Source organism: Littorina saxatilis, linkage group LG16 (assembly GCF_037325665.1).
Source record: "Littorina saxatilis isolate snail1 linkage group LG16, US_GU_Lsax_2.0, whole genome shotgun sequence".
NCBI lineage: Eukaryota > Metazoa > Mollusca > Gastropoda > Littorinimorpha > Littorinidae > Littorina > Littorina saxatilis.
Window position 1 is genome coordinate 27082336 of NC_090260.1, and position 24599 is coordinate 27106934.

Genomic DNA, 24599 nt, shown 5'->3' on the forward strand with positions numbered 1-24599 from the left:
TTTGGCAGTTAAAAACCGTTAAATTCCATTTCCTTACCGATCTTTGTGAAATTTTGTGAACATGTCCGTTGTACTTTAAAACTGAATCTCATGACCCACATGTCAAGAAAAAACCCATACATGTCGGCAGTTAAAAACAGTTAAATGGCATTTCTTCACCAATCTTTATGAAAGATTGTGGGTCGATCCGTTGTCCTGTAATGAATTTCATAGAATATATGTCATCACTATTCACCTCTAATAATCAGATAATCTTGGTTCACAGTGAATCTCTTTACGTCCAATAAACTTTTAATCTTGGTGCACAGTGAAACTCGTGGCATGAGATGTTGGACGACACTTCATGCTGTACTCCAATTGTAACATTTTAAGAGACTGTCAGGGCGCCGAGACTATTTGACAATATTGTTCCATGACGTAAATGATGTCATCGTGTTTGCTCATAATGACGTAATACTGCACATTGGTTCGAAGATCCACAGGAATTATTCCAAAAAGCAGCTGCAGCATGGAGGCGTCAACGGCAACATCCACGTTATGGAAGCATTAACAGTAACGTTCACGGTGTGGAAGCCTCGATGGTAGCATCAACAGTAACGTCAGTAATAACGTAGCAGCACTTACGCTGACTTACGGTGACAATTGCTGAGATCCCGTTGTTTCCACCTCTCCCAGTCCTGCTCAGTAAATTTGCCTTCGCCAAGGCGGCAAAGTTCATTCCTGAACAGAATCTGGTCATCTCCTGCCTGTCTCTCAATCTGCTCAAAGATGTCATCGATGACACATTTTAAGACAGAGAGAGAGAGAGAGAGAGAGAGAGAGAGAGAGAGAGAGAGAGAGAGAGAATCATGTACACACAGATGGACGACTTCGCTTGGGGTATGTACTGCCCGGCAGTACACATCTACTTTATTTTTATATTTTTAATTTTCAGAGCTTGTTTTTAATCCGAATATAACATATTTATATGTTTTTGGAATCAGAAAATGATGAAGAATAAGATGAACGTAAATTGGGATGGTTTTAAAAAACAATAATTTTTTTTACAATTTTCAGATTTCTAATGACCAAAGTCATTAATTAATTTTTAAGCCACCAAGGGCGAAGTCAGGCCTTCGTCGAAGATTGCTTGGCCAAATTTTCAATCAATTTGATTGCAAAATGAGGGTGTGACAGTGCCGCCTCAACTTTTACAAAAAGCCGGATATGACGTCATCAAAGGTATTTATCGAAAAAAAGAAGAAAAAAGTCCCGGGATATCATTCCCAGGAACTCTCATGTCAAATTTCATAAAGATCGGTCCAGTAGTTTGGTCTGAATCGCTCTACACACACACACGCACACACAGACACACACACACACACACATACACCACGACCCTCGTCTCGATTCCCCCTCTATGTTAAAACATTTAGTCAAAACTTGACTAAATGTAAAAAGAGAGAAGTTGCAATTAAGGCACATAGAGCTGGCAGTGTTCGTTTCGGATGGACAACACATTAACAATATTTAATATGTACTGCATAGTTACACACATTTCCCGTGGAAGTTTAATTTGCTTTTTACGCTTGTTGTTCGTGAACTTTTTTAGGAAAAGCTTTGGACACAAATAATATAAGAACAAAGATTGAAACTATAGCATCAGCTTCGCGTATAAAAACAAACATGGCGGGAAGGGGACGAGGAAGAGGCAGAGGACTGCTTGCAGTTGCACTTGCAGCCAAGCCGACAACCCCCGGTGGAGGGGATAATACCGAGGCGAAGGTGACAGTCAGTGTTTTTGTTTACAAGTCTAAGCTAAGGTAAAATTGCTTTATCTAAAAGTTCAATCGCTGCCATAGAACTTGGTACAACTACAGTACAAGACAACAATCATGATATGATATGATATGTTGACAGACTGGTACTTAGGCTGTGAATGCCTTTAAGGCCAGGTTGGACGCCCACTGGAAAGATCTCCCCTCTGTGTTTGATCCTGAGTGCTACTAGTAACTAGCTAGTAACTAGGCTGATCCCACCATGCATGCCAAAGTTGCTAAGGTTACAACGAAAACGACCACAGAAGGATGAACAGGCCTAATTGGCCTCAAACATCTAACAAGTACAAGTACAAGTACCTTTGTCTGATCTTTTGATCAGTTGCTATCCTAGCCTAACTTTGAGCTAGGTAACCTACACGATCTTTTGACCGTGGCCTAGATTCTATCAACTTTTTCTTGGCTGGTGGGAATTTGTAGTGAGAGGCATACTGACATTTGGGCTATACATATATGTGCACGTCCTAGAATAAGATACTGGGAAATACTATGGGTTGTCAACTTTGAATGACTGTCACAATATCTCTGAGCAATGGATGACAAAGGGGATGCTTTGATGTCAAAGGGGATGGATTTGACTTACTGTAACAACCAAGTTTGGGTTTCCAAACATTGCTGTGGGTTTTAAACGATTTAATTTTTAGCCAAAATGCCCCCAAAACAGCACCTAAAACTGGGACAAAAATACACCAGTCTGTGTTGCAGCTGTACATAATGGAGAATAAAGCTCTGTGAATTTTATTGTGATGTTTATGGGTCAGCTGAAGGATTATTCTCGACATACACACTCAAGAATTACATCCATTTTTCTTCTTCTGGGAGTTTGATCGGTGAAGAAAACGCGTTATCGTGCGTTACATTGGTTTCCAGTTTCGACGTCAGTACGAAGTATGATCCCCCCTACACGGGAACCCTTCAAATAGTTCACTTTTAGGATTTAATCATTTCAAAGACATTTTCTTTTCATAACACAACACGGCGTTATGAAACCCTTTCATCTGAGCTTTTAATCACAGATGTTGGTAACCTACTCCTCTTTCGTTTCTTTCAGTAACGCACGACAACGCAGCCAGCGTTAACATGTAGTCTCGGTTGTCCCGTGAAAGTCGTGCGTTGGACCAAAACAGCCCAGTGGAAATTTCCACTGATGACGTTTTGACACGGGTCACGTGAATACTAACTGAGAATTTTGCTACAAACACGCGTCGGTTTCCGGTTTTTGGAATGAAACGCACGCTCGATGTCATCGTATCCTCACTGTTCGAACGCCGATTTCGAATCACAGTAGGCCTTCCCAACTGTTTGATGGTAACTGAAGTCTTCCCTAATGATTTTGATACGTAGTCATTGTTACTGTTTCCAATATTTATAAGAATAAAGCAAGATACAATGCATATTTCAAGCCACAAGCATGCTCACAAGTGGCGCCATGTTGAAATGTTCGTTTCTTCTGTAACATACGATCGACGATCGGACAATGCACTTATTTAACAACTGTTTTAAGAGCATGTTAAAAACTATTTTGCATTCTCTTTTATATGCTTTTTGAAAGAACTGAGTGCTTTGTTTCACTTTTATTGGGTTTTACTAAATGATGTTATTCCTGTTGTGCGCTACGAAGAACCGGAAGTTTACAGCGAAAGCAAGGTCAGATCGTTTCGTGTGAAACGCACACAAGCTTCGCTCGATGTTTTAGTATGAGACAAGCACAAACACACACAAAATATGCGCCTAAAGCAACATTGCCTTACTTATTGTTACTCACTGTATTTAATTTTAGGGATTCTTGATTAACTGATCTTTTGTGTAGCTTGATTTCTTAACATTACGTGTTATGGTTTCCATGTAACTCACGCCAATATTCTCTCTGCATACTTACTATCAGTGAGCACACTACCAAAATTTTTTACTTGCTAAAAAGTATCTATCTCATCTCAAAACAGAAAGGGGTAACATGAATGCAAATGGCTTGCTATGACTGACAAGTGAAACTTTTGTCCCTGGAAATTGCGTGGGTTACGGTTTCCACTTTAGTCTCATATCTGGCCACCTTATACTTACCAATAATTTTAAACTTTTAATATTGTCTACATGCCATAAGCAATCAGTGAAATAAAATTCCTTTTGTTGGAGATAAAAGCCCAAAGTGGAAACCATGTAACCCACGACATCAAACGTACTACACGCATATACATGCCGTTTCTAGAATAATGCTTAAACATAAGGCCTTCTCATTGATGAATTAATTTGAAGGACAGTCTGTTGTACGTGAAAAAGTGTTTTTTACTCCATTTAGTCATGCTTTTTTTTCTGGTGTCCATGTCCCATAGTTGTGACCCAGTATCTAGGACGTGCACATATAGTCTTTCAGTGCATTGTCCAAGCGATTTTTGAAACTGTTCATTGTCGGCGCTTCTACCACATTCTTGTCCAAGGAGTTCCATGTGTCTATGATTCTGTTCGTGAAGAAAGATTGTCGGAGAGCTGTTCTGCATTGTTTCTTCTTGAGCTTGAACTGATGTCCACGGGTATTACAAAGGCTATTCAGCTCCAGTGGGTTCTTGCAATCGTAGTATCCATGCACGAATTTGTATGCTTCAATCATGTCTCCCCGGATACGCCTATAGCACATGCTTGGAACTTTCAAGACTCTCAAACGCTCTTCGTAACTCAAGGTCTTCAACCCTGGGAAACACTTCGTGGCTCTTCTTAACACACTTTCAATCATGCAGCTACTCGTCAGTTCTTGAACATTGTCAAGTTCGGCAGCAGTTCTGAGTCAGTGTGTATGCACAGTAGGATACAGTTTATGATGTCGGTGCTCGTTTAGGGGTCACTTTGTTTTCCTTTTCAAAATACACCATTGAACTTATAAGTGCAAAGTTGGTCGTCACTTGTCACTGTCAGGTATGGTTGCTCGAGTCCATAATGTGCTTTTACTTTCAGAGTAGTTTCATCATTGATGACAAACTATGATAATAGATGTAGGCGTATTGAAGGATGAAAAGTGACTTAGTGGGGGAGGTGTTGGTACTGTCACTGCTCATTTGGGGAAGAAATCGGTATTGCCTAATAATACTAATACTAGTAATACTAATAGTAATATGCCACCGTGAACAAACTGAAATGCTTGCTGGTCTGGAGAGCCAAGAGGTACCTAGTTTACCTGTAGAACATATTTATAAATGTCATGTGGTTTCAACCACTTAAAGAGGCTGAGGGTGCGTGTGAAATGTTTTTATTAATAATTAATAATATTCAATAATTCATTGAAATTTGAATGCAAGAACCGAAGAAGTTAATTGTCATTTGTATAGATCTTTCGTGGCCTCATCCAGCCATTGCAATGTTTGCCTTGTGGCTGCTTGTGTGCATGAGAGTCGAGACACTGTCCAGTCTGTGTGTGCATGAGAGTCCAGACACTGTCCAGTCTGTGTGTGCATGAGAGTCGAGACACTGTCCAGTCTGTGTGTGCATGAGAGTGGAGACACTGTCCAGTCTGTGTGTGCATGAGATTGAGAGTGGAGACACTGTCCAGTCTGTGTGTGCATGAGAGTCGAGACACTGTCCAGTCTGTGTGTGCATGAGAGTCGAGACACTGTCCAGTCTGTGTGTGCATGAGAGTCGAGACACTGTCCAGTCTGTGTGTGCATGAGAGTCGAGACACTGTCCAGTCTGTGTGTGCATGAGAGTCGAGACACTGTCCAGTCTGTGTGTGCATGAGAGTCGAGACACTGTCCAGTCTGTGTGTGCATGAGAATCGAGACACTGTCCAGTCTGTGTGTGCATGAGAGTCGAGACACTGTCCAGTCTGTGTGTGCATGAGAGTCGAGACACTGGCCAGTCTGTGTGTGCATGAGAGTCGAGACACTGTCCAGTCTGTGTGTGCATGAGAGTCGAGACACTGTCCAGTCTGTGTGTGCATGAGAGTCGAGACACTGTCCAGTCTGTGTGTGCATGAGAGTCGAGACACTGTCCAGTCTGTGTGTGCATGAGAGTCGAGACACTGTCCAGTCTGTGTGTGCATGAGAGTCGAGACACTGTCCAGTCTGTGTGTGCATGAGATTGAGAGTGGAGACACTGTCCAGTCTGTGTGTGCATGAGAGTGGAGACACTGTCCAGTCTGTGTGTGCATGAGAGTTGAGACACTGTCCAGTCTGTGTGTGCATGAGAGTCGAGACACTGTCCAATCTGTGTGTGCATGAGAGTCGAGACACTGTTCAGTCTGTGTGTGCATGAGAGTTGAGACACTGTCCAGTCTGTGTGTGCATGAGAGTCGAGACACTGTCCAGTCTGTGTGTGCATGAGAGTCGAGACACTGTCCAGTCTGTGTGTGCATGAGAGTCGAGACACTGTCCAGTCTGTGTGTGCATGAGAGTCGAGACACTGTCCAGTCTGTGTGTGCATGAGAGTCCAGACACTGTCCAGTCTGTGTGTGCATGAGAGTCGAGACACTGTCCAGTCTGTGTGTGCATGAGAGTCGAGATACTGTCCAGTCTGTGTGTGCATGAGAGTCGAGACACTGTCCAGTCTGTGTGTGCATGAGAGTCCAGACACTGTCCAGTCTGTGTGTGCATGAGAGTCGAGACACTGTCCAGTCTGTGTGTGCATGAGAGTGGAGACACTGTCCAGTCTGTGTGTGCATGAGAGTGGAGACACTGTCCAGTCTGTGTGTGCATGAGAGTTGAGACACTGTCCAGTCTGTGTGTGCATGAGAGTCGAGACACTGTCCAGTCTGTGTGTGCATGAGAGTCGAGACACTGTCCAGTCTGTGTGTGCATGAGAGTCGAGACACTGTCCAGTCTGTGTGTGCATGAGAGTCGAGACACTGTCCAGTCTGTGTGTGCATGAGAGTCGAGACACTGTCCAGTCTGTGTGTGCATGAGAGTCGAGACACTGTCCAGTCTGTGTGTGCATGAGAGTCGAGACACTGTCCAGTCTGTGTGTGCATGAGAGTCGAGACACTGTCCAGTCTGTGTGTGCATGAGAGTCGAGACACTGTCCAGTCTGTGTGTGCATGAGAGTCGAGACACTGTCCAGTCTGTGTGTGCATGAGAGTCGAGACACTGTCCAGTCTGTGTGTGCATGAGAGTCGAGACACTGTCCAGTCTGTGTGTGCATGAGAGTTGAGACACTGTCCAGTCTGTGTAGTGCATGAGAGTCGAGACACTGTCCAGTCTGTGTGTGCATGAGAGTCGAGACACTGTCCAGTCTGTGTGTGCATGAGAGTCGAGACACTGTCCAGTCTGTGTGTGCATGAGAGTCGAGACACTGGCCAGTCTGTGTGTGCATGAGAGTCGAGACACTGTCCAGTCTGTGTGTGCATGAGAGTCGAGACACTGTCCAGTCTGTGTGTGCATGAGAGTCGAGACACTGTCCAGTCTGTGTGTGCATGAGAGTCGAGACACTGTCCAGTCTGTGTGTGCATGAGAGTCGAGACACTGTCCAGTCTGTGTGTGCATGAGAGTCGAGACACTGTCCAGTCTGTGTGTGCATGAGATTGAGAGTGGAGACACTGTCCAGTCTGTGTGTGCATGAGAGTGGAGACACTGTCCAGTCTGTGTGTGCATGAGAGTCCAGACACTGTCCAGTCTGTGTGTGCATGAGAGTCGAGACACTGTCCAGTCTGTGTGTGCATGAGAGTCGAGACACTGTTCAGTCTGTGTGTGCATGAGAGTTGAGACACTGTCCAGTCTGTGTGTGCATGAGAGTCGAGACACTGTCCAGTCTGTGTGTGCATGAGAGTCGAGACACTGTCCAGTCTGTGTGTGCATGAGAGTCGAGACACTGTCCAGTCTGTGTGTGCATGAGAGTCGAGACACTGTCCAGTCTGTGTGTGCATGAGAGTCCAGACACTGTCCAGTCTGTGTGTGCATGAGAGTCGAGACACTGTCCAGTCTGTGTGTGCATGAGAGTGGAGACACTGTCCAGTCTGTGTGTGCATGAGAGTCGAGACACTGTCCAGTCTGTGTGTGCATGAGAGTCGAGACACTGTCCAGTCTGTGTGTGCATGAGAGTCGAGACACTGTCCAGTCTGTGTGTGCATGAGAGTCGAGACACTGTCCAGTCTGTGTGTGCATGAGAGTGGAGACACTGTCCAGTCTGTGTGTGCATGAGAGTCGAGACACTGTCCAGTCTGTGTGTGCATGAGAGTTGAGACACTGTCCACTCTGTGTGTGCATGAGAGTCGAGACACTGTCCAGTCTGTGTGTGCATGAGAGTCGAGACACTGTCCAGTCTGTGTGTGCATGAGAGTCGAGACACTGTCCAGTCTGTGTGTGCATGAGAGTCGAGACACTGTCCAGTCTGTGTGTGCATGAGAGTCGAGACACTGTCCAGTCTGTGTGTGCATGAGAGTCGAGACACTGTCCAGTCTGTGTGTGCATGAGAGTCGAGACACTGTCCAGTCTGTGTGTGCATGAGAGTCGAGACACTGTCCAGTCTGTGTGTGCATGAGAGTCGAGACACTGTCCAGTCTGTGTGTGCATGAGAGTCGAGACACTGTCCAGTCTGTGTGTGCATGAGAGTCGAGACACTGTCCAGTCTGTGTGTGCATGAGAGTTGAGACACTGTCCAGTCTGTGTATGCATGAGAGTCGAGACACTGTTCAGTCTGTGTGTGCATGAGAGTTGAGACACTGTCCAGTCTGTGTGTGCATGAGAGTCCAGACACTGTCCAGTCTGTGTATGCATGAGAGTCGAGACACTGTCCAGTCTGTGTGTGCATGAGAGTCCAGACACTGTCCAGTCTGTGTGTGCATGAGAGTCGAGACACTGTCCAGTCTGTGACATGCCTGTTTGCCTTTATTCACACTTTTCGTTTCTTGCTCTTTTAGATCTCAGGAGGAGAAGGAGCATCAAAGAGAGATGTGAGGTCAGAGCAAGCACTGCAAGACCTTGAGAATGAACTAAACTCACTCAACTTTGACCCCACTGATGCTGATCTTCAGAGAATCGAACAGCTAGGGACACTTGGTTTGACGAACTCAGAAGATTCTCAGGTAGCTAACACAAAACATATATTAATAGATCATGGAAGTGGGGGAAAAAAGAGAAAGAGGTCAGATTATTTACAGTCAGACACATGCACAAACTTGCATTCAAGCAGTAATTGGTTGCGTTTGCACACACACAAATGTCCATGAAAACAACACACACACACAGACATACACACATTGATGATAAAAAAAGGGAAGCAGGGTAGTGGTGGGAGAAAGAAAATGTACAAACTACAATGAAGCAGCAACTACGGAGACTAAATAAGGCAACAAAAAAAAAATTAGTCTGTTTACGGTAACATAGGCCAAAAAAATCAGGTCGGTAGGTCGGGATTTTTTTGTTTTTTGTTTTTTTTTAAACCCATATTTTTAAGTTATTTTACCAAAAAAACAGACTTTTTTTTCTCCCCCAAATGCCAAAAAAAAGTCTAGGGTCGCGCGAAAAAATAGGGTCGGTCGGGATACCGTAAACAGACTATTTAATTTTGTTGGCATAAGATGAGGCAAAAAAAATAATCGGAGAGCAAACTTGTCATGTGACTTCTTCCCAGGGAAACATTGATCAGTGAAAAGTTTGGTCTGGTGGATATCATAGGACATCAGCCTCCTATTCGGACGGTTGAGTGTTTAAACCCCGGTCAGTCACGCCTGGTGGGTTCTGGGGTGGAGATTTTTCTGATCTCCCAGGTCAACTTAGGCCAAAAAAAAATAGGTCTGTTTACGGTAACATAGGCCCAAAAAAATAGGGTCGGTAGGTCGGGATTTTTTTTTTAAAATTTTTTTTTTTAACCATATTTTTGTTATTTTGCAAAAAAAACCAAAAGATTTTTTTTTTCTTTTTTTTCCCAAATGCCAAAAAAAGTCTAGGGTCGCGCGAAAAAAATAGGGTCGGTCGGGTTACCGTAAACAGACTAATTTTTTTTTTGGCCTTATGTGCAGACCTGTTATGTTAGTGCCTTATCCCCCTTCGTGTGTACACACATGCACAAGACCAAGTACGCACAGAAAAGATCCTGTAATCCATGTCAGAGTTCGGTGGATTACAATAACGCGAAAATATCCAGCATGCAACAACAACAAAAACGTTGAATGATCAATAAGTCTATTGTGGTCGCTAAACAGATGAAGATGAATAAAAACTTCTTACAGGCAAAAATCATGAGTTGAAGTGCATGAAAAAGATTATTGAGTTTGGGGGGGGGGGGGGGGGGGGGGGATAATTTTTTAATTTAAAGATGCAGCTGAAGGCATAAAGTACAAGACTCTTTAAGGGTGGCATAACATTTTCAGGAAAATAGTCAAGTCAAGCCATCTTTGAGTCATTTTATGCAAAAAAGTCTTTACGGTAACAGCCCCCAAAAAATAGGGTCGGTAGGTCAGGATTTTATTTATTTATGTTTTTGTTTTTTCAAAAAAACTTTTTTTTAAGTTATTTTGCCAAAAAAACAGACTTTTTTTGTCTTCAAATGTCAAAAAACAGTCTAGGGTCGCACGAAAAAATAGGGTCGGTCGGGATACCGTAAACAGACTTTTGTTTTGTTTTTGTTGCCTTATAGAGATTAGGCAACAAATGTTTGTTTGATGAAAATGCCAACAAAATTAGGTCTGTATGTTGGTTACATTTTGTTGTTGTTGGATTTAAAACTCAGTTAAAATTTCCGTTTGTTTTTTATTTACACGAGCGCATGTGGCTTTTTAGTGGCCGGCAATCGTGCAAGTTGTGCCCCCTGGATGTTGAAAAGGAGTATTAGCTTTCCTTGGAAAATCGAGTTGTCATTTTTATAATTTTTATTTTTGTTTTTTAAGGGTGAACAAAAATTCCAGTGTTGGAAAGAAAAAACAAGCTTGGTCGGGGGAAAAAAAAGCATTGAATTATTTTTACTTGGCCTCAAAATGCAGTGTCTGAGTGTTCAACAGAATGGCCTTTCTGTCTTCAGGCGATAGCAAAGCTGGTATATGAAAAAGTGCTTCAGAGCAGGGAGTTTGCCAAGGCTGCGGCTATGGTCAGTGACCGTCTCTCTAACCTGCAGAAAGAAGGGACCAACTTCCGCAGTGCAGTGCTCAGCTTGGTGCAAGTGGACTACAAAGGTACTCTATTTTTCAAGTGCTTTTAATAATACTGATGCACGGCATTTGCTTAAAGGCACAGTAAGCCTCCCGTAAACCATCACAGATACTGTCAGGCTTTTACACACTGTACAAACACCTTTCCATTTGAACACTCACCGAACAGGAACATCCTAGGTGCCCTACGTAAAGAGCGAGCAATTTTCAAAGAATTAATTTTTCGGATTGTCTCCATCTCAATCGGACCCATCCTGAACTCGGGTTAAAAATGAGTTACTTCCCTTCAACTGGCGATAGCCGTGGAGCGATGATTATCAGAATGAATTGGACCGTGGTGCGTTTTGGCGCTAGACCTAACTTTTAAAATCTAAATAATAAATTGACAGCTTGTTACACAAACATAAGCTAGTTCCCTCCCCCCTATGTCCGTGTGGCAAGAATCAGATAGCAGAGCACATCCTGCAGGCTTGTCCATACCACACCACCTGGCCAGAGGAGACAGCGCTACAAAAGAAGCTATACGGCCCCAGAGAGGACTTGGAGAGGACAGCACGTTTCGCCCTGCAGTCCGGACTGACGATCTAACAGCGAACGACAAGAAGAAGAAGAAATCATAAAAGAATTATTTTTTCATCAAGACAAGATCAGTACAATTCGAAGTTTTGAAAGTTTGAAAAAAGAAAAGCCCGGAAGCAGGGTCACGCAAGGTCGTGGTTTTCGTAGCAGACGGCGGTTTATAGGCAGTCAAAAGCCATCGCAAGAGTCCTTATGAACCACATTCGTTTGTTTCGTGAAAAGTTAGAGGTACATAATAACGTGCTATTGCAGATAAGCTTACAGCGAGCCGCATTCAAATTAAAAATTGACGACTGCATTGTGAAAAAGGGAAACTGGATCACACAGGTTCACGATGGCTCAGGGGTAAGATAAACCACGCAAAAATAAATTCTTTGAAAACTGCTCGCTCTTTACGTAGGGCACCTAGGATGTTCCCGTTTGGTGAGCGTTCAAATGGAAGGGTGTTTGTACTGTGTGTAAAAGCCTGACAGTATCTGTGATGGTTTACGGGAGGCTTACTGTGCCTTTAATGCTGGTGGACTGCATATGTACTGATTCAGTGTTTGCGTATATATGTGCACTGCGCTTGCATGGTTTTGTTTTTGTTCTGTATAACTATAACTATAAGGCCTAGGTACTCCACATTTGCACTGTACCGTACTTTCGTGAGTATATTAAAGGAACAACTTTTTTCTCAACTTTTACCCCTGCACCCTATTGACCAGTATCAGCTTGGGTATGGCTAAAAAGACGAGAACAGATGCTCCTTTTACAATGAAGCGCCTTGTAGTCCTGAAAATAAGGTATTGGCTTTGTGCAAGTGGACTACAAAGCTACTCTAGCATGGGTGGGACTAAAAAATGTCATGAATCGTGAACCTCAACCAAACCACACAACAACAAAAAAAGAAAACAAGTCGAGTAAGGCGAAATTACTACATGTAGTCAAGCTGTGGAACTCACAGAAATGAAACTGAACGTAGTCCACCGCTAGTGCAAAAGGCAGTCAAAGTGACGAGCCTGTTTGGCGCGGTAGCGGTTGCGCTGTGCTTCATAGCACGCTTTACTGTACCTCTCTTCGTTTTAACTTTCTGAGCGTGTTTTTAATCCAAACATATCATATCTACCGTAATTTCCGGGTTACAAGGCGCTACAGCGCATAAGGCCTTCTTTTAAAAAAAATTGTAATCCAGTCACCCATTGGGCGCAGGGGGCCGATAGGGCGCACCAAAATTGAAAAAAATATACTGGTAACAAACGGTCGAATAATGAAAATAAGCCGCACATCAAAGGAAGAATACAGAGTGGAAATATGTGTGCTCTGTGTGTGCGGCGAGATCAAAGGCAGGTCCATTGTGATAGCTGGGTTGCCTTGTTTATAGACACTGACCTTCTTCCCAGGGGTCAATGACCCAGTTTTTGCTATGAGAGGTGGTTCCCCTGTCATAGATCTGAGAGAGGAAACACTTCCTGCACCGGGGTCAGTGACCGAGTTTAACCTATGGGGCGGTCTCTTTGATGTCTTGAGAGGAAACTTGGCCAGGGTAGTACCTAGTAGCTGAAACATGCATTATCACAAGTTGTTTGACTGGTACTCAGGCGGTCTCTTTGATGCTCACGGAATTTAAAAAAACGACTACCGGTATTCGACATGGAGTTCTTGTCACGTTTTGTTCCCCGTGTTTTTTTCCCAATTTTTTTTTTTTCGTATTTCATACACGGATTAGGCGCTTCGTTATACAAGGCGCAGGGATCAAACTCGAGGAAAAAAGTCGCGCCTTATGACCCGGAAAATACAGTATATGTTTTTGGAATCAGGAACCGACAAGGAATAAGATGAAAGTGTTTTTAAATTGATTTCGAAAATTTAATTTTGATCATAATTGTTAATTTTTTTAATTTTCAGAGCTTGTTTTTAATCCAAATATAACATATTTATATGTTTTTGGAATCAGAAAATGATGAAGAATAAGATGAACGTAAATTTGGATCGTTTTATAAAAACATTTTTTTTTTACAATTTTCAGATTTTTAATGACCAAAGTCATTAATTAATTTTTAAGGCACCAAGCTGAAATGCAATACCGAAGTCCGGCCTTCGTCGAAGATTGCTTGGCCAAAATTTCAATCAATGTGATTGAAAAATGAGGGTGTGACAGTGCCGCCTCAACTTTTACAAAAAGCCGGATATGACGTCAATTCAGACCTGTTTACACTACACATTGAGCGTAGTAAACTACGAATTTGAATAATATACTACGCAACTACGCAAGTCTGTCGTTTTCTACGCAAACAGTATTAAAAATTTTTTTGTTTTTGTTTTTTTGTTGTCTTTACTGTTTACACCTGTTCCTTGTCCCGTTGTGCTCTCACACCGCCCCGTCCCTGCACGCAAACGGTATTGTTTCGGCTACGCATATCACAATCCGTAATTTTCTTCATCTCCCTTGACCGATCCATTTTCCAATCCATGTTTTCGGCCAGCAGTCGTTTGCTGCGTGCAGCGCGTAAAGCGCCCGCGGGCGTTGCGTTGTAGCTTGTTAATGCCGAATAGGCTTCTCCAAGCAAATGCCGGGCACAACTGAACGCGTTACTGCCAAACCATGCGGGCGTTTCGACACAATGGCTGAACGCAGAGCACACGAAAGTGAAGATGAGAACTGTGAAGAAAATGACTCCGAAAGGCCACCGACCAAAAAGAAAAAGACGAGCAATGCGCCGAACCAAGTCTTTCTGCCAAAATATCATCAGGACTACCCATGCCTTGTCTTCGCGGAAAGGAAAACATCATGCTCATTGCACTGTCTGCAATTCCCATTTTTCCGTCAGTCAATCAATACATGTGGTAAAAAGTAGCAATCATTGTTCTTGTTGTTGTGATAGGTCGACGAGAAATTCTACACATTCAATTACAAAACTACACATTTGCCTCATTTTGCTCCCAGAAAATACACATGCAATGTTTTAGGGGTAAACAGGTCTGTGTCATCAAAGACATTTATCGAAAAAAAGAAAAAAACATCCGGGGATATCATACCCAGGAACTCTCATGTCAAATTTCATAAAGATCGGTCCAGTAGTTTATTCTCAATCGCTCTACACACACGCACACACGCACACACACACCACGACCCTCGTCTCGATTCCCCCTCTATGTTAAAACATTTAGTCAAAACTTGACTAAAAGTAAAAAGGCCATAATCGAATCCGGTTTTCCGGCATATACCGGTAAAATCCCACCCATGCACTTATCTTTTAGTGCACTTTTTTTTTTTTCCCTTCAGTTTTGCTTCCAGTTAACAACCTTTCTTCTTCGTTTATTCTTTAGGACGTGAAGAACTGCAAAAGAAATCCCGGAATCGATTCCTTGGGTTTCTGTCGTTCTTGACACAGTTGTTTGGAACAATGCGATTGGTCAGCGGCGAGGTGATGCAGCCATTGGTCAACCCCATCTACGACTGCTGTGACCTCGTCCTGGAAACAGACTCCATCGACGAGGATGAGTGCGAATGTTTATCGCAACAGGTGAGGGGGCCAGGGGTGGTGTGTTAGACTGGAGAAAGAGCCCAACTGTGGGTGTGTGTAACTATCTTTTGTCATGTATGCCCAATTTGCTTAGTGTTTTGGTTGTTGTTGTTTTATATCAGTGCTTTGTATGCTCGTTTAATTTGTTCTGGTTTGTTTTAGAATTAAATTGTACAGCGCTTGGAGCTAATTGATGGGACTCGCGCTGTAGAAAAGTTATTTATTATCATTATTATCAACTGGGCAAGACCCAAGCAATGGCTAGGATTGAAATCTCAGGCGGGCGGGGATGTAGCTCAGTCGGTAGCGCGCTGGATTTGTATCCAGTTGGCCGCTGTCAGCGTGAGTTCGTCCCCACGTTCGGCGAGAGATTTATTTCTCAGAGTCAACTTTGTGTGCAGACTCTCCTCGGTGTCCGAACACCCCCCGTGTGTACACGCAAGCACAAGACCAAGTGCGCACGAAAAAGATCCTGTAATCCATGACTGTCAGAGTTCGGTGGGTTATAGAAACACGAAAATACCCAGCATGCTTCCTCCGAAAACGGCGTATGGCTGCCTAAATGGCGGGGTAAAAAACGGTCATACACGTAAAATTCCACTCGTGCAAAAACCACGAGTGTACGTGGGAGTTTGAGCCCACGAACGCAGAAGAAGAAGAAGAAATCTCAGGCATATCTCAATAGAGGAAGTTTCTAAAATAATTCCGTCAATTTTTGTTGAAGGCTTGCTTTCCCTTGTTTGTGACCACTGTATAACATTCTAATGTTCAAAGTTGGAGCAAAACAAAGAAGATGGTAAGGGCTTTGTTTTGTGCTGAAAAATGATGTGTTGAATCAGAATGAGTCCTATGCTTTATCTTCGCCTTTCGGTTTGTGTTATTTATTTATTTTTACTTTTGTCAATGAATTTTTTTCTTTATTGAACAGCTCAGGCAAATTGGTTGAGACATACATTTACAAGACAACTGATGTGTTCAATCAGGATAGGTTGTATGCTTTATCTCTGACTTTGTTTTATGTGATTTTGTTTTTTAAACGATTTTGTTTTATATTGAACAGCTCCAGCAAATTGGACGAGAATTACAAGACAATGGGGAGGACCGTATGCAACAATTGATGGACACATGCCGCAGCAAAATCATCACTGAACAGTGAGTACAATTGATTGGAAGAAATTACAGTTATTTTCTAATAGTCTAGATCTAGACTGAAAAATAGGTATAGACCTCACCTTTCCTCGCTATTATTTGCGCCTCAAAACGGTTTGAATAATGCTGTGCAAGAAATAAATATTACTGTCTCGACATGTATTTCTCTCTCTCTCGACTGTATACAGAGATAAGAACAGCCTCGCTTTCACCTAGATCCTGCCTAAAAATAATGTTCAGACCTCATGTTCAGACTCGGCGTAATGATTCCGAAAGGACTACTTTTTAGCGGTCAAGTTCAGTCGTCCGCATACTCGAAAGTGAAAAAAAGATGAAACTTTTTCCTACAGTATCGGAGGATGAACTGTCGAAGAAGAAAAAGAATCTCGTGCCAACCACTACGCAGAAGACCATCCGAGTTGTCCAGAAGAAGTTCTGAAACACGTCACGTTCCAAATCAAAAGACGACATTCTATTCTCTTACGTCACTATTCTTGGTTTACGGTACCATTCGGCGGCTTTGCTACGAGTATGCCATAGTCTTGGAATGCGAGTGATTAGGTTTGTTGATTTTCATTTTGCTCGGAGAAGTGGTCCGTGTTCAAGCAAGTTTCTTTCTTCTTTGAAAACAAAACCCCTAATACCAGTGAATGTCGAGATATATATGTTAATTGGATCTGTGATCCAAACATGTCTTTTGGTCAATCTCGATGGCAGTTTATTCCACTCGCCCTTCGTGCTCGTGGAATAAACTTCTATCTCGATTGACCAAAAGCCATGTTTGGATCACAGATCCAATTAACGTATACTGTTTTATGTTGCATGTTATAATGCTGTGATACACCACATCCGAGTTTCTCGTCTTGAGATAATAAAGTTGTCTATGGCTATTAGTATTACCGTATTTTGGGGGGCTACAAGGCGCACACATTTTCCCTCAACTTTGACCCTGTGGCCCTATAGACAAGTTGCGTCTTGCGTCTGACTTATGAAGAGAACATGTACTCACATCATTGTAGAAAAAACCCATAAGTAATCATTTTTAATGCCAACAATTTTTCTTTTTAAATTGATCCATTTAAAAAAAAAAGTAACGTCAGGAAAACTTGAATTTTAACCTAGATCTGTGTTTGGCTGGCGCTGTTTCTCTTTCTCCCTATCTCAGTCTCTCATTAGATTAGTTTCTGACTGGCGCAGTGGCGTGGTGGTAAGACGTCGGCCTCCTAATCGGTAGGTCGTGAGTTCGAATCCCGGTCGCTGCCGCCTGGTGGGTTAAGAGTGGAGATTTTTTCGATCTCCCAGGTCAACTTATTATGCAGACCTGCTTAGTGACTTAAACCCCTTCGTGTGTACACGCAAGCACAAGACCAAGTGCGCACGGAAAAGATCCTGTAATCCATGTCGGAGTTCGGTGGGTTATGGAAACACGAAAATACCCAGCATGCCTACTCAACGAAAGCGGAGTGAAGCTGACTATGCTCTCAGAGTATAGTGTGGGGAACCCAAATGGGCAAAGGAGCTCACACGTCACCATGAAACATTCTGGAACGCTGAAGAAGAAGAAGATTAGTCTCACTTTCGGGCGACGGCCAGATCTATAGAAAGCAGGTCACTGCATATTCTACGTTAAATTACATATTCTTACTCCCAATCACAAAAAGCATTTGACACAGTCTAAGATGCTAGGTTCTGAAAACGCTTACCCGTCTAACACTTTAAAAGGGAAGCAACCCCATCACCAAAAAAGGCTTAAATAGCCCTGGTAATGAGCCGGTACCCCAGGAGTTACCTCCCATATGGTGGATACTACGTCACTTCCTCTAACAACACATGCCAAATCATACGACTTTCAGCGTCCCAAGAGAGAGGTTGTTGAATTTTTGCATATTCTACGTTTTACCCTCATAACATAAAGAATGATCTTCTCTTCACTGTATTACAGGGGAACCCCCCTTTTAAGACCCCCACACATCTGAGAAAATCAGGTCTTGAAAAGGAGAGAGTCTTTAAAATGGGGGTACATTTGCAGAGGTTATGAACAGAAAATCTGAGTAAACAGAGTCTCAAAGGGGTGGCCGAGTGGTAACGCACTTACGCTCGGAAGCGAGAGGTTGCGAGTTCGACCCTGGGTCAGGGCGTTAGCAATTTTCTCCCCCCTTTCCTAACCTAGGTGGTGGGTTCAAGTGCTAGTCTTTCGGATGAGACGAAAAACCGAGGTCCCTTCGTTGTACACTACATTGGGGTGTGCACGTTAAAGATCCCACGATTGACAAAAAGGGTCTTTCCTGGCAAAATTGTATAGGCATAGATAAAAATGTCCACCAAAATACCCGTGTGACTTGGAATAATAGGCCGTGAAAAGTAGGATATGCGCCGAAATGGCTTGCTATCTGCTGGCCGATGTGAATGCGTGATGTATTGTGTAAAAAAAATTCCATCTCACACGGCATAAATAAATCCCTGCGCCTTGAATATGTGTGCGATATAAATTGCATAGAAAAATGTTAAAAAAATTAAAAATAAAAAATCCCTGCGCTTAGAACTGTACCCACGGAATACGCGCGATATAAGCCTCATATTGATTGATTGAAGTCTGAAAATGGGGGAACACTTACAGAGGTTATGAACAGAAAATCTGACTCCCTCCTCTAAACATGGGTGTTTCACTGTATCATAATCACACTTTTGCAGTGCAACCTGTTTTAATCATAATGTTTGCAACATTCACAGACAATTTCACTGTCGCGTTTGTTTTCAGAACCAAGCCACAGGTACGCTGCTTTCTACTAGAACTGCTGGAATTTTACCTGCGTCGTTGGCAAATGGCACCCAACGATGTCACACGATTTTACTGTGACACGATAGCAGACATTATGGCGGGCCTGGTCTTAGCAGAATGATGTGCTATTGTGTGCTATTGTGTGCTTGATTCTGGTGTTTGTGCTTTTGGAATACGTGTTCGAAAGACAGAATGTGTGTGTTTGTACCAACGTGTGTGTTTTTGAACATGTGTGTGTGTGTGTGTGTGTGTGTGAGCACTAAGTGTCTACATGGTTTTCAGGATTATGTATACTGGTTGTGTTTGGAAGTGTGCTCTGTACTTTTGGAAAATGCCTCTGAAAACTAAGTTCTTCATGGTGTGTGTGTGTGTGTGTGTTAAGTCTTCAACACACTTTTAAACTACTTCAACTCCCACACTCAGTCTTTTTATTTATAGTTTAGTCATACCAACCTCTTGTCTAATTTGTTAAAACTGATGTCTGAGCTAGATTTGAAAAATGTTTTAACGTAGAGGGGGGGAATTGAGATGAGGGTCGTGGTGTATGTGTGTATACATGTGTGTGTGTGTAGAGCGATTCAGAGAAAACTACTGGACCGATCTTCATGAAACTTGACATGAGAGATCCTGAGTATGGCATCCCCAGACGTTTTATTCATTTTTTGGATAAATGTCTTTGATGACGTCATATCCGACCTTTTTGTGAAAGTTGAGGCGGCACTGTCACGCTCTTATTTTTAAACCAAATTGTTTAAAAATTTTGGCAAGTAATCTTCGACGCACCCCGGACTTTGGTATTGCATTTCAGTTTGGAGGCTTCAAAATTAATTAATGAGTTTGCTCATTAAATTTGTCATTAAAATCGAATTCTAGCAAACAGATTCAAAATTGATTGCATTGTATTCTTCATCACTTTCTGAATCTAAAAAATAATACATAATAATTATATGTCATGTTTACTCTTAAAATGTGATAACAAAAATAGATTAATTAGTCTTACGATTAAAATTTAAGAAATCGATCCAAAAATGATTTCATCTTATTCTTTATCATTTCCTGATTCCAAAAACATATAGATATAATAGGTTGTATTCAAAACAAGCTCAGAAAGTTAACAAGAATACAGAAAAGCACGATTTCCTGCTTAGCACAATACGCTACCACGCTATTCTGGCGTGACAATTTCACTGCGTTTTGCACGTGGAAGGTGAGCGATTTCCTTCTCGTGGGGATTGACGAAGCTGAACTGTCTTGGTGAAAAATACAGTGCGTTCAGTTTCATTCCGTGAGTTCGACAGCTTGACTAAATGTAGTAATTAAATTACATATCTTACCCAACTCACATATAGCAATTAACCCTAGTTCAGTGCTGGTTACGCTGTACGCGTCCCCTTGGTAACCAAGGGAGACCACTCTAAAAAAGAGAGTGACCTATCCCATAATGCCAGACTAACCACTAGCCTGACTTCCGTATGCGCGCGCATACACCACCATCTTATCATTCCAAAACTCAGCGTCAGACTGGCTGGTCGCATTTACGTACGCTCTGGCTGTTGTTCAGCCGATGTTGCTTGGTCTGTGGGACCGGGTTTCTTCTCCTTGGTATTCTTTCGTCGTCTTACCTTGCTACTGTATTGAGGTGAGATTGTTCTTGTTTTGTACTTGTATTAAGGCGTTGTTTGGCCATTTTGGACTTGTGAAATTTTCTGAAAATTTGTTCTGAAATTTTTTTGACCAAGTCTGTCTTGCTATGGCTGATACCGTTTTGGTTGGGGCAGAGTTCTAAGCAGGTGCTGCTGAGTCCTCTCCTCCGAAAAGACGCCTAGATAATCTAAACAAACCGTCGGCGGTGTTTGAACTTGACTCAGGCTAATGTGTTGATGTTTTGCTAGACATGCCGTATGCCGCCATTTTGTCGGCGGCCATTTTGCCGGAGTAGCCTTTGGTTATGGCCGCTCATGTTGCTGAGCCGGCTAAAGCGGTTTCTGCTCCTGCTGTTTTCTGGGCTGGCGGCCGCGGTCGTGGCTTCGCTTTTGCTTGCACTTTGTTCACAGGTATCTTCACTGGCGGAAGAATTTTCGTCTACGCGAGCTGAACTCCGTGCACTCCCTCCCGGGGTGACAGGATCGTCTTCTTTGGCCAAGTTTGGGCGGGCCCTTCCGCTGCGGTGACCAGAGCGGATGTTCACGCTGTTCAGGATGGGGACAAGGTTATCCCACTTTCGTTGGGTGTGCCGTCTCCTGGTGGTTCGCTGTCACAAGGTATGTCTGCTACACGAGTACCCGGGTTCTCCGGGGAAAGTGTAGCGCGTCTACAGTAAAAAGTAGCCATGGGCGTTGCGCTCACGGGTGAAAGTTCTGATACTCCGCCTGGCCATCGACCGCTGAGCGGCCGGTCAGGGGGGGGTAGGGACACTGTAGAGCATACGGAAGGTTGTTGCTTTCTGCCGCGTCATTTGACGTTTGGTTAGTCTGTGCGGCTTCCGCTTCCGCCCTGGGGGCAGGAAGAAGACAGTTAAGATGGCTCTCTGTTTGACTATGGCAGTCAAGCAGGGGGTCACTGTCACAGGGTTGGTCTGCTACACGAGTACCCGGGTTCTCCGGGGAAAGTGTAGCGCGTCTACAGTCAAAAGTAGCCACGGGCATCGCGCTCACGGGTGAAAGTTCTGATACCCCGTCTGGCCATCGCCGCTAAGCGGCCGGTCAGGGGGGGGTAGGGACACTGTAGAGCGTACGGAAGGTGGTGGCTTTCTGCCGCGTCGTTGGACGTTGGTCAGTCTGTGCGGCTTCTGCTTCCGCCCTGGGGGCAGGAAGAAGACAGTAAAGATGGCTCTCTGTTTGACTATGGCAGTCAAGCAGGGCGTCAACTTCCGAATTGCGCTGAGGTGCATGAAGGCTGTCTGGACGATGGTGCTTACGCTTTGACGGATGGCGTCGGGTTCCTGTTGCCGTCTAAGTTCAAGCGCAGTGGTGCTTGCAACTGAAACGGCAGCAATCCACGGCCGGTTCCGCTTCCGTTTTTGCGGTTGTGGCTTCGGCCGTTAACACTGTGGTGTTTGGTAGGCGGCTCTCGTCAGCCTTCGGCTTTAGGTTCCGTTACTGCGGTTCCTCTGCCGTTACACAGGCTGCGTTCACTTCCTCTTCCAGTCTTTCAGATGGGATGAGGCAAGTGGATGGAGAATCTGTTCACGAAGTTCCGGCTTCAGGGGTTTTCCCTGCCTTTCCCTCTTCTTGGCATGTGTTGCCCTGTCGGGATTGGTTGCCGGTTCTCATCCTTTCGAAGTTCGTTGGGATACTGCTGAACAGGATGATGAGGGTATAGAAGATGTGGCTTCTGTGGCAGAGGGTGATACCTCTTTTTGCCTTTCGGCTAAGCTGCCGTCTTTTTGGCGCTGGCAGCAGGGGTTGCTACACGCTATTTTCCCGAAGGGCTTAGCGGTAGCATCGTCATATGCCGTTTTTCTCTAGCTTTTTTGGCGTGTTTGTTCCTCCTCAGGATCAATCTGCGTACTCTAACGATGTTTTGGCCCCACCTCTGCCTTTGCTGGCAGCTTTTGGGGAGGCTTTGATTGCTGCGGTTTGCGGCTCCTTTAGCTGATTTGAGCCTTTGAAGGGAAGTCTTTGAACGTCTAGTTATTAGCTCCTTCATCGGCGGTGGGGGAATTGCGGCAGGTTTCTTACGAGTCTACTTCCTCTCTTCTTCCTTCGGAGCAGCGCTTGGCTGAGCACCTGTTGCGGTGTGGCTTTAGCTTGCGTCATCCGCTCAAGTAGCGCATCGCTCGCTGAGCGTGTTGCGTAGGCTCGGTTAGCGCCAAGCCTAGGAACTTAAGGTTTTCTTTTGTTCTGCCTACGGAACTACCCCCGGGTAGCCTGGGGTTGACGGGCGTCCTTTTTTGGGATGTGTATAGCAAGGGGAAACTGTCTGTTTGTAAGAACAATTTTTCCCCGGGCTGTAGAAGACACATTTATAAAGGATTTAGCTTTGCTGTTCGCATGGGAGAAGGCCTCGGCCGACAGTATTGGTCGGTTGGGAGTCGTTAATCTCTCCCTTGCGTGAGGATTTTCTTTCGTTTCCTCTTCTTTGCGAGTGGACTCTTTCCTATCAAAGGGAAGCTCACAGCAAAGAAAAGCCCTCGGTCTGTCTTTATCAAGGGAAAGCGCTAAGCTGGCTGTTCTCAGCTTCCGCTATTAGCTTCTTCCCGGTTTGGCACGTTGCCAAATACCCACCATTTTATCCCCGCGGGGCTTCTTACTGGTCGGGTTCAGTGGGCAAACAATAGCACGTTTTCGTTCATACTATCGACAGTTATGTCAACTGGAGTCTGAGTGCTTGGATTCACTTTTCTTTCTGCCTTCGTGTTTTACACAGTGGCCGGAGGCGGATTAGGACTATCACTTTATTGGGGTCCTTCCTTGGGTCTTTTACGAAGATCGTGCTGATGTTTTCTTCCACGTTTGGGGGCACAAATGTCAGGGGATAACATGGTTGTTTCAGTCAGACAGCACCTCAGTGGCCTGGTTTCTCAATAAGCAAAAGGGGGGCATCTCGCTCCTTAGTGTGGCCACATCGGGCATGCGAGATTTGGTTGTGGTGTTACCACCACGAGTTCTTTTTAGCAGTGAAGTACCTTCCGGAGAGGCTCTATGGCTTGGCAGACTCTCTAAGTCAGTTGGCCGAGTAGGTCCACACGGATTGGACTCTATCTCTCTATGCGCTTCTACTCCTTCTGGTGGTGTTGGAGGTGCCGCTGATAGAAGTTTTTTGCCTCATGGTACTATCACCTTCTGCTAAATGTTCGTCTCTCCGTTCCCGGTTAATACTCTTGATTTTACTGTGTGCGGCTTGTCGGGAGGGCGCCGTTGTTTACACTTGAGCCACACGGGTGTCTACTGTTCGGGAGTCATGGAGACGCTCAGGGGCTTCTGCCTCAACTCCGGATTTGGTCTAGAGATCCCATAGGGGTCAGCGTCTTAGTTTTCATATCACATTGACTGGCTTGAAACAAAGGAATTAATATTAACGGAAAGAACTCCACTTCTCTCCGTTCATTGCAGGTGGCGGACCTCCTATTTTGGCTTTCCGAATTTTCTCCCATGTCTCTGTTTTGAGACGTTACGCGATATCAGTTGCACTGAACTGGCTAGGCTGGGAAATTTTTTTCTCGTGGGCTCTTTGTAGCCAGCGTGACTAGGGAAGCCTCCCTTTTGGTTGGCTGAAAGCAGATCTCCAGTCCCGACTTGAGTTTGGCTCCTAGTTTTGGAGCTTTTGAGATTGGTTTGTTGAATCCCTGGCAATATTAGCCTTACTAATCTTAACACGGGAAGCGGTCATACTTACTCTGGTAGCTTCCGAGGGAGGTGGGAGTAAGTTCGTTTTTCTATCGGGTTTTGCTATAGACATGTCTTTGGAGAAAGACTGATCTATAGTGCTTAGGTTTTGTTCTAATTTCGGACGAGTATTTAGAAACCTGGGGAACCAGCTCTGATAATGCAATTCAATTCTTTTGCTTTATTTCGGCTCTGCTAGAGCCCTATTAGCCTTTTGAACTTTTCAAGGTGAATATTTTTCTTACTCGCTCTGATTAGTTTAGATCATCAGAACAAGGGTTTTTATTTATTTCCATCACTCTCGTGGAGGCATTGACTTAGTGAAGTCAGCCTTGGCTAGATGGTCTGCCACGTTGACTAGGCATGCCTACAGTGGTGGCA

General features: G+C 44.0%; 1 protein-coding gene across 2 annotated transcripts; it reads left to right on the forward strand.

Annotated features, from left to right (window-relative positions):
• The first annotated feature begins 1607 nt into the window (after window positions 1-1607).
• LOC138950703 (CBP80/20-dependent translation initiation factor-like) lies at window positions 1608-20531 on the forward strand. 2 transcript variants are annotated; one of them, XM_070322423.1, is made up of 6 exons: window positions 1608-1764; window positions 8653-8817; window positions 10752-10902; window positions 14767-14963; window positions 16024-16115; window positions 18871-20531. In XM_070322423.1, the coding sequence occupies exons 1-6, from the start codon at window positions 1666-1668 to the stop codon at window positions 19010-19012; spliced, it is 846 nt and encodes a 281-aa protein (XP_070178524.1). In that variant the 5' UTR covers window positions 1608-1665; the 3' UTR covers window positions 19013-20531. The 2 variants fall into 2 exon arrangements, with proteins under 2 accessions (XP_070178524.1, XP_070178523.1); XM_070322422.1 differs by having other exon boundaries at window positions 1624-1770.
• Window positions 20532-24599: the final 4068 nt, after the last annotated feature.

Coding starts and splice junctions, on each gene's coding strand:
- LOC138950703 (XM_070322422.1), top strand. CDS start 1,666: ATGGCGGGAAGGGGACGAGGAAGAGGCAGAGGACTGCTTGCAGTTGCA. Junction 1,771..8,652: donor ATACCGAGGCGAAGGTGACA/GTCAGTGTTTTT, acceptor TTGCTCTTTTAG/ATCTCAGGAGGAGAAGGAGC. Junction 8,818..10,751: donor CGAACTCAGAAGATTCTCAG/GTAGCTAACACA, acceptor TTCTGTCTTCAG/GCGATAGCAAAGCTGGTATA.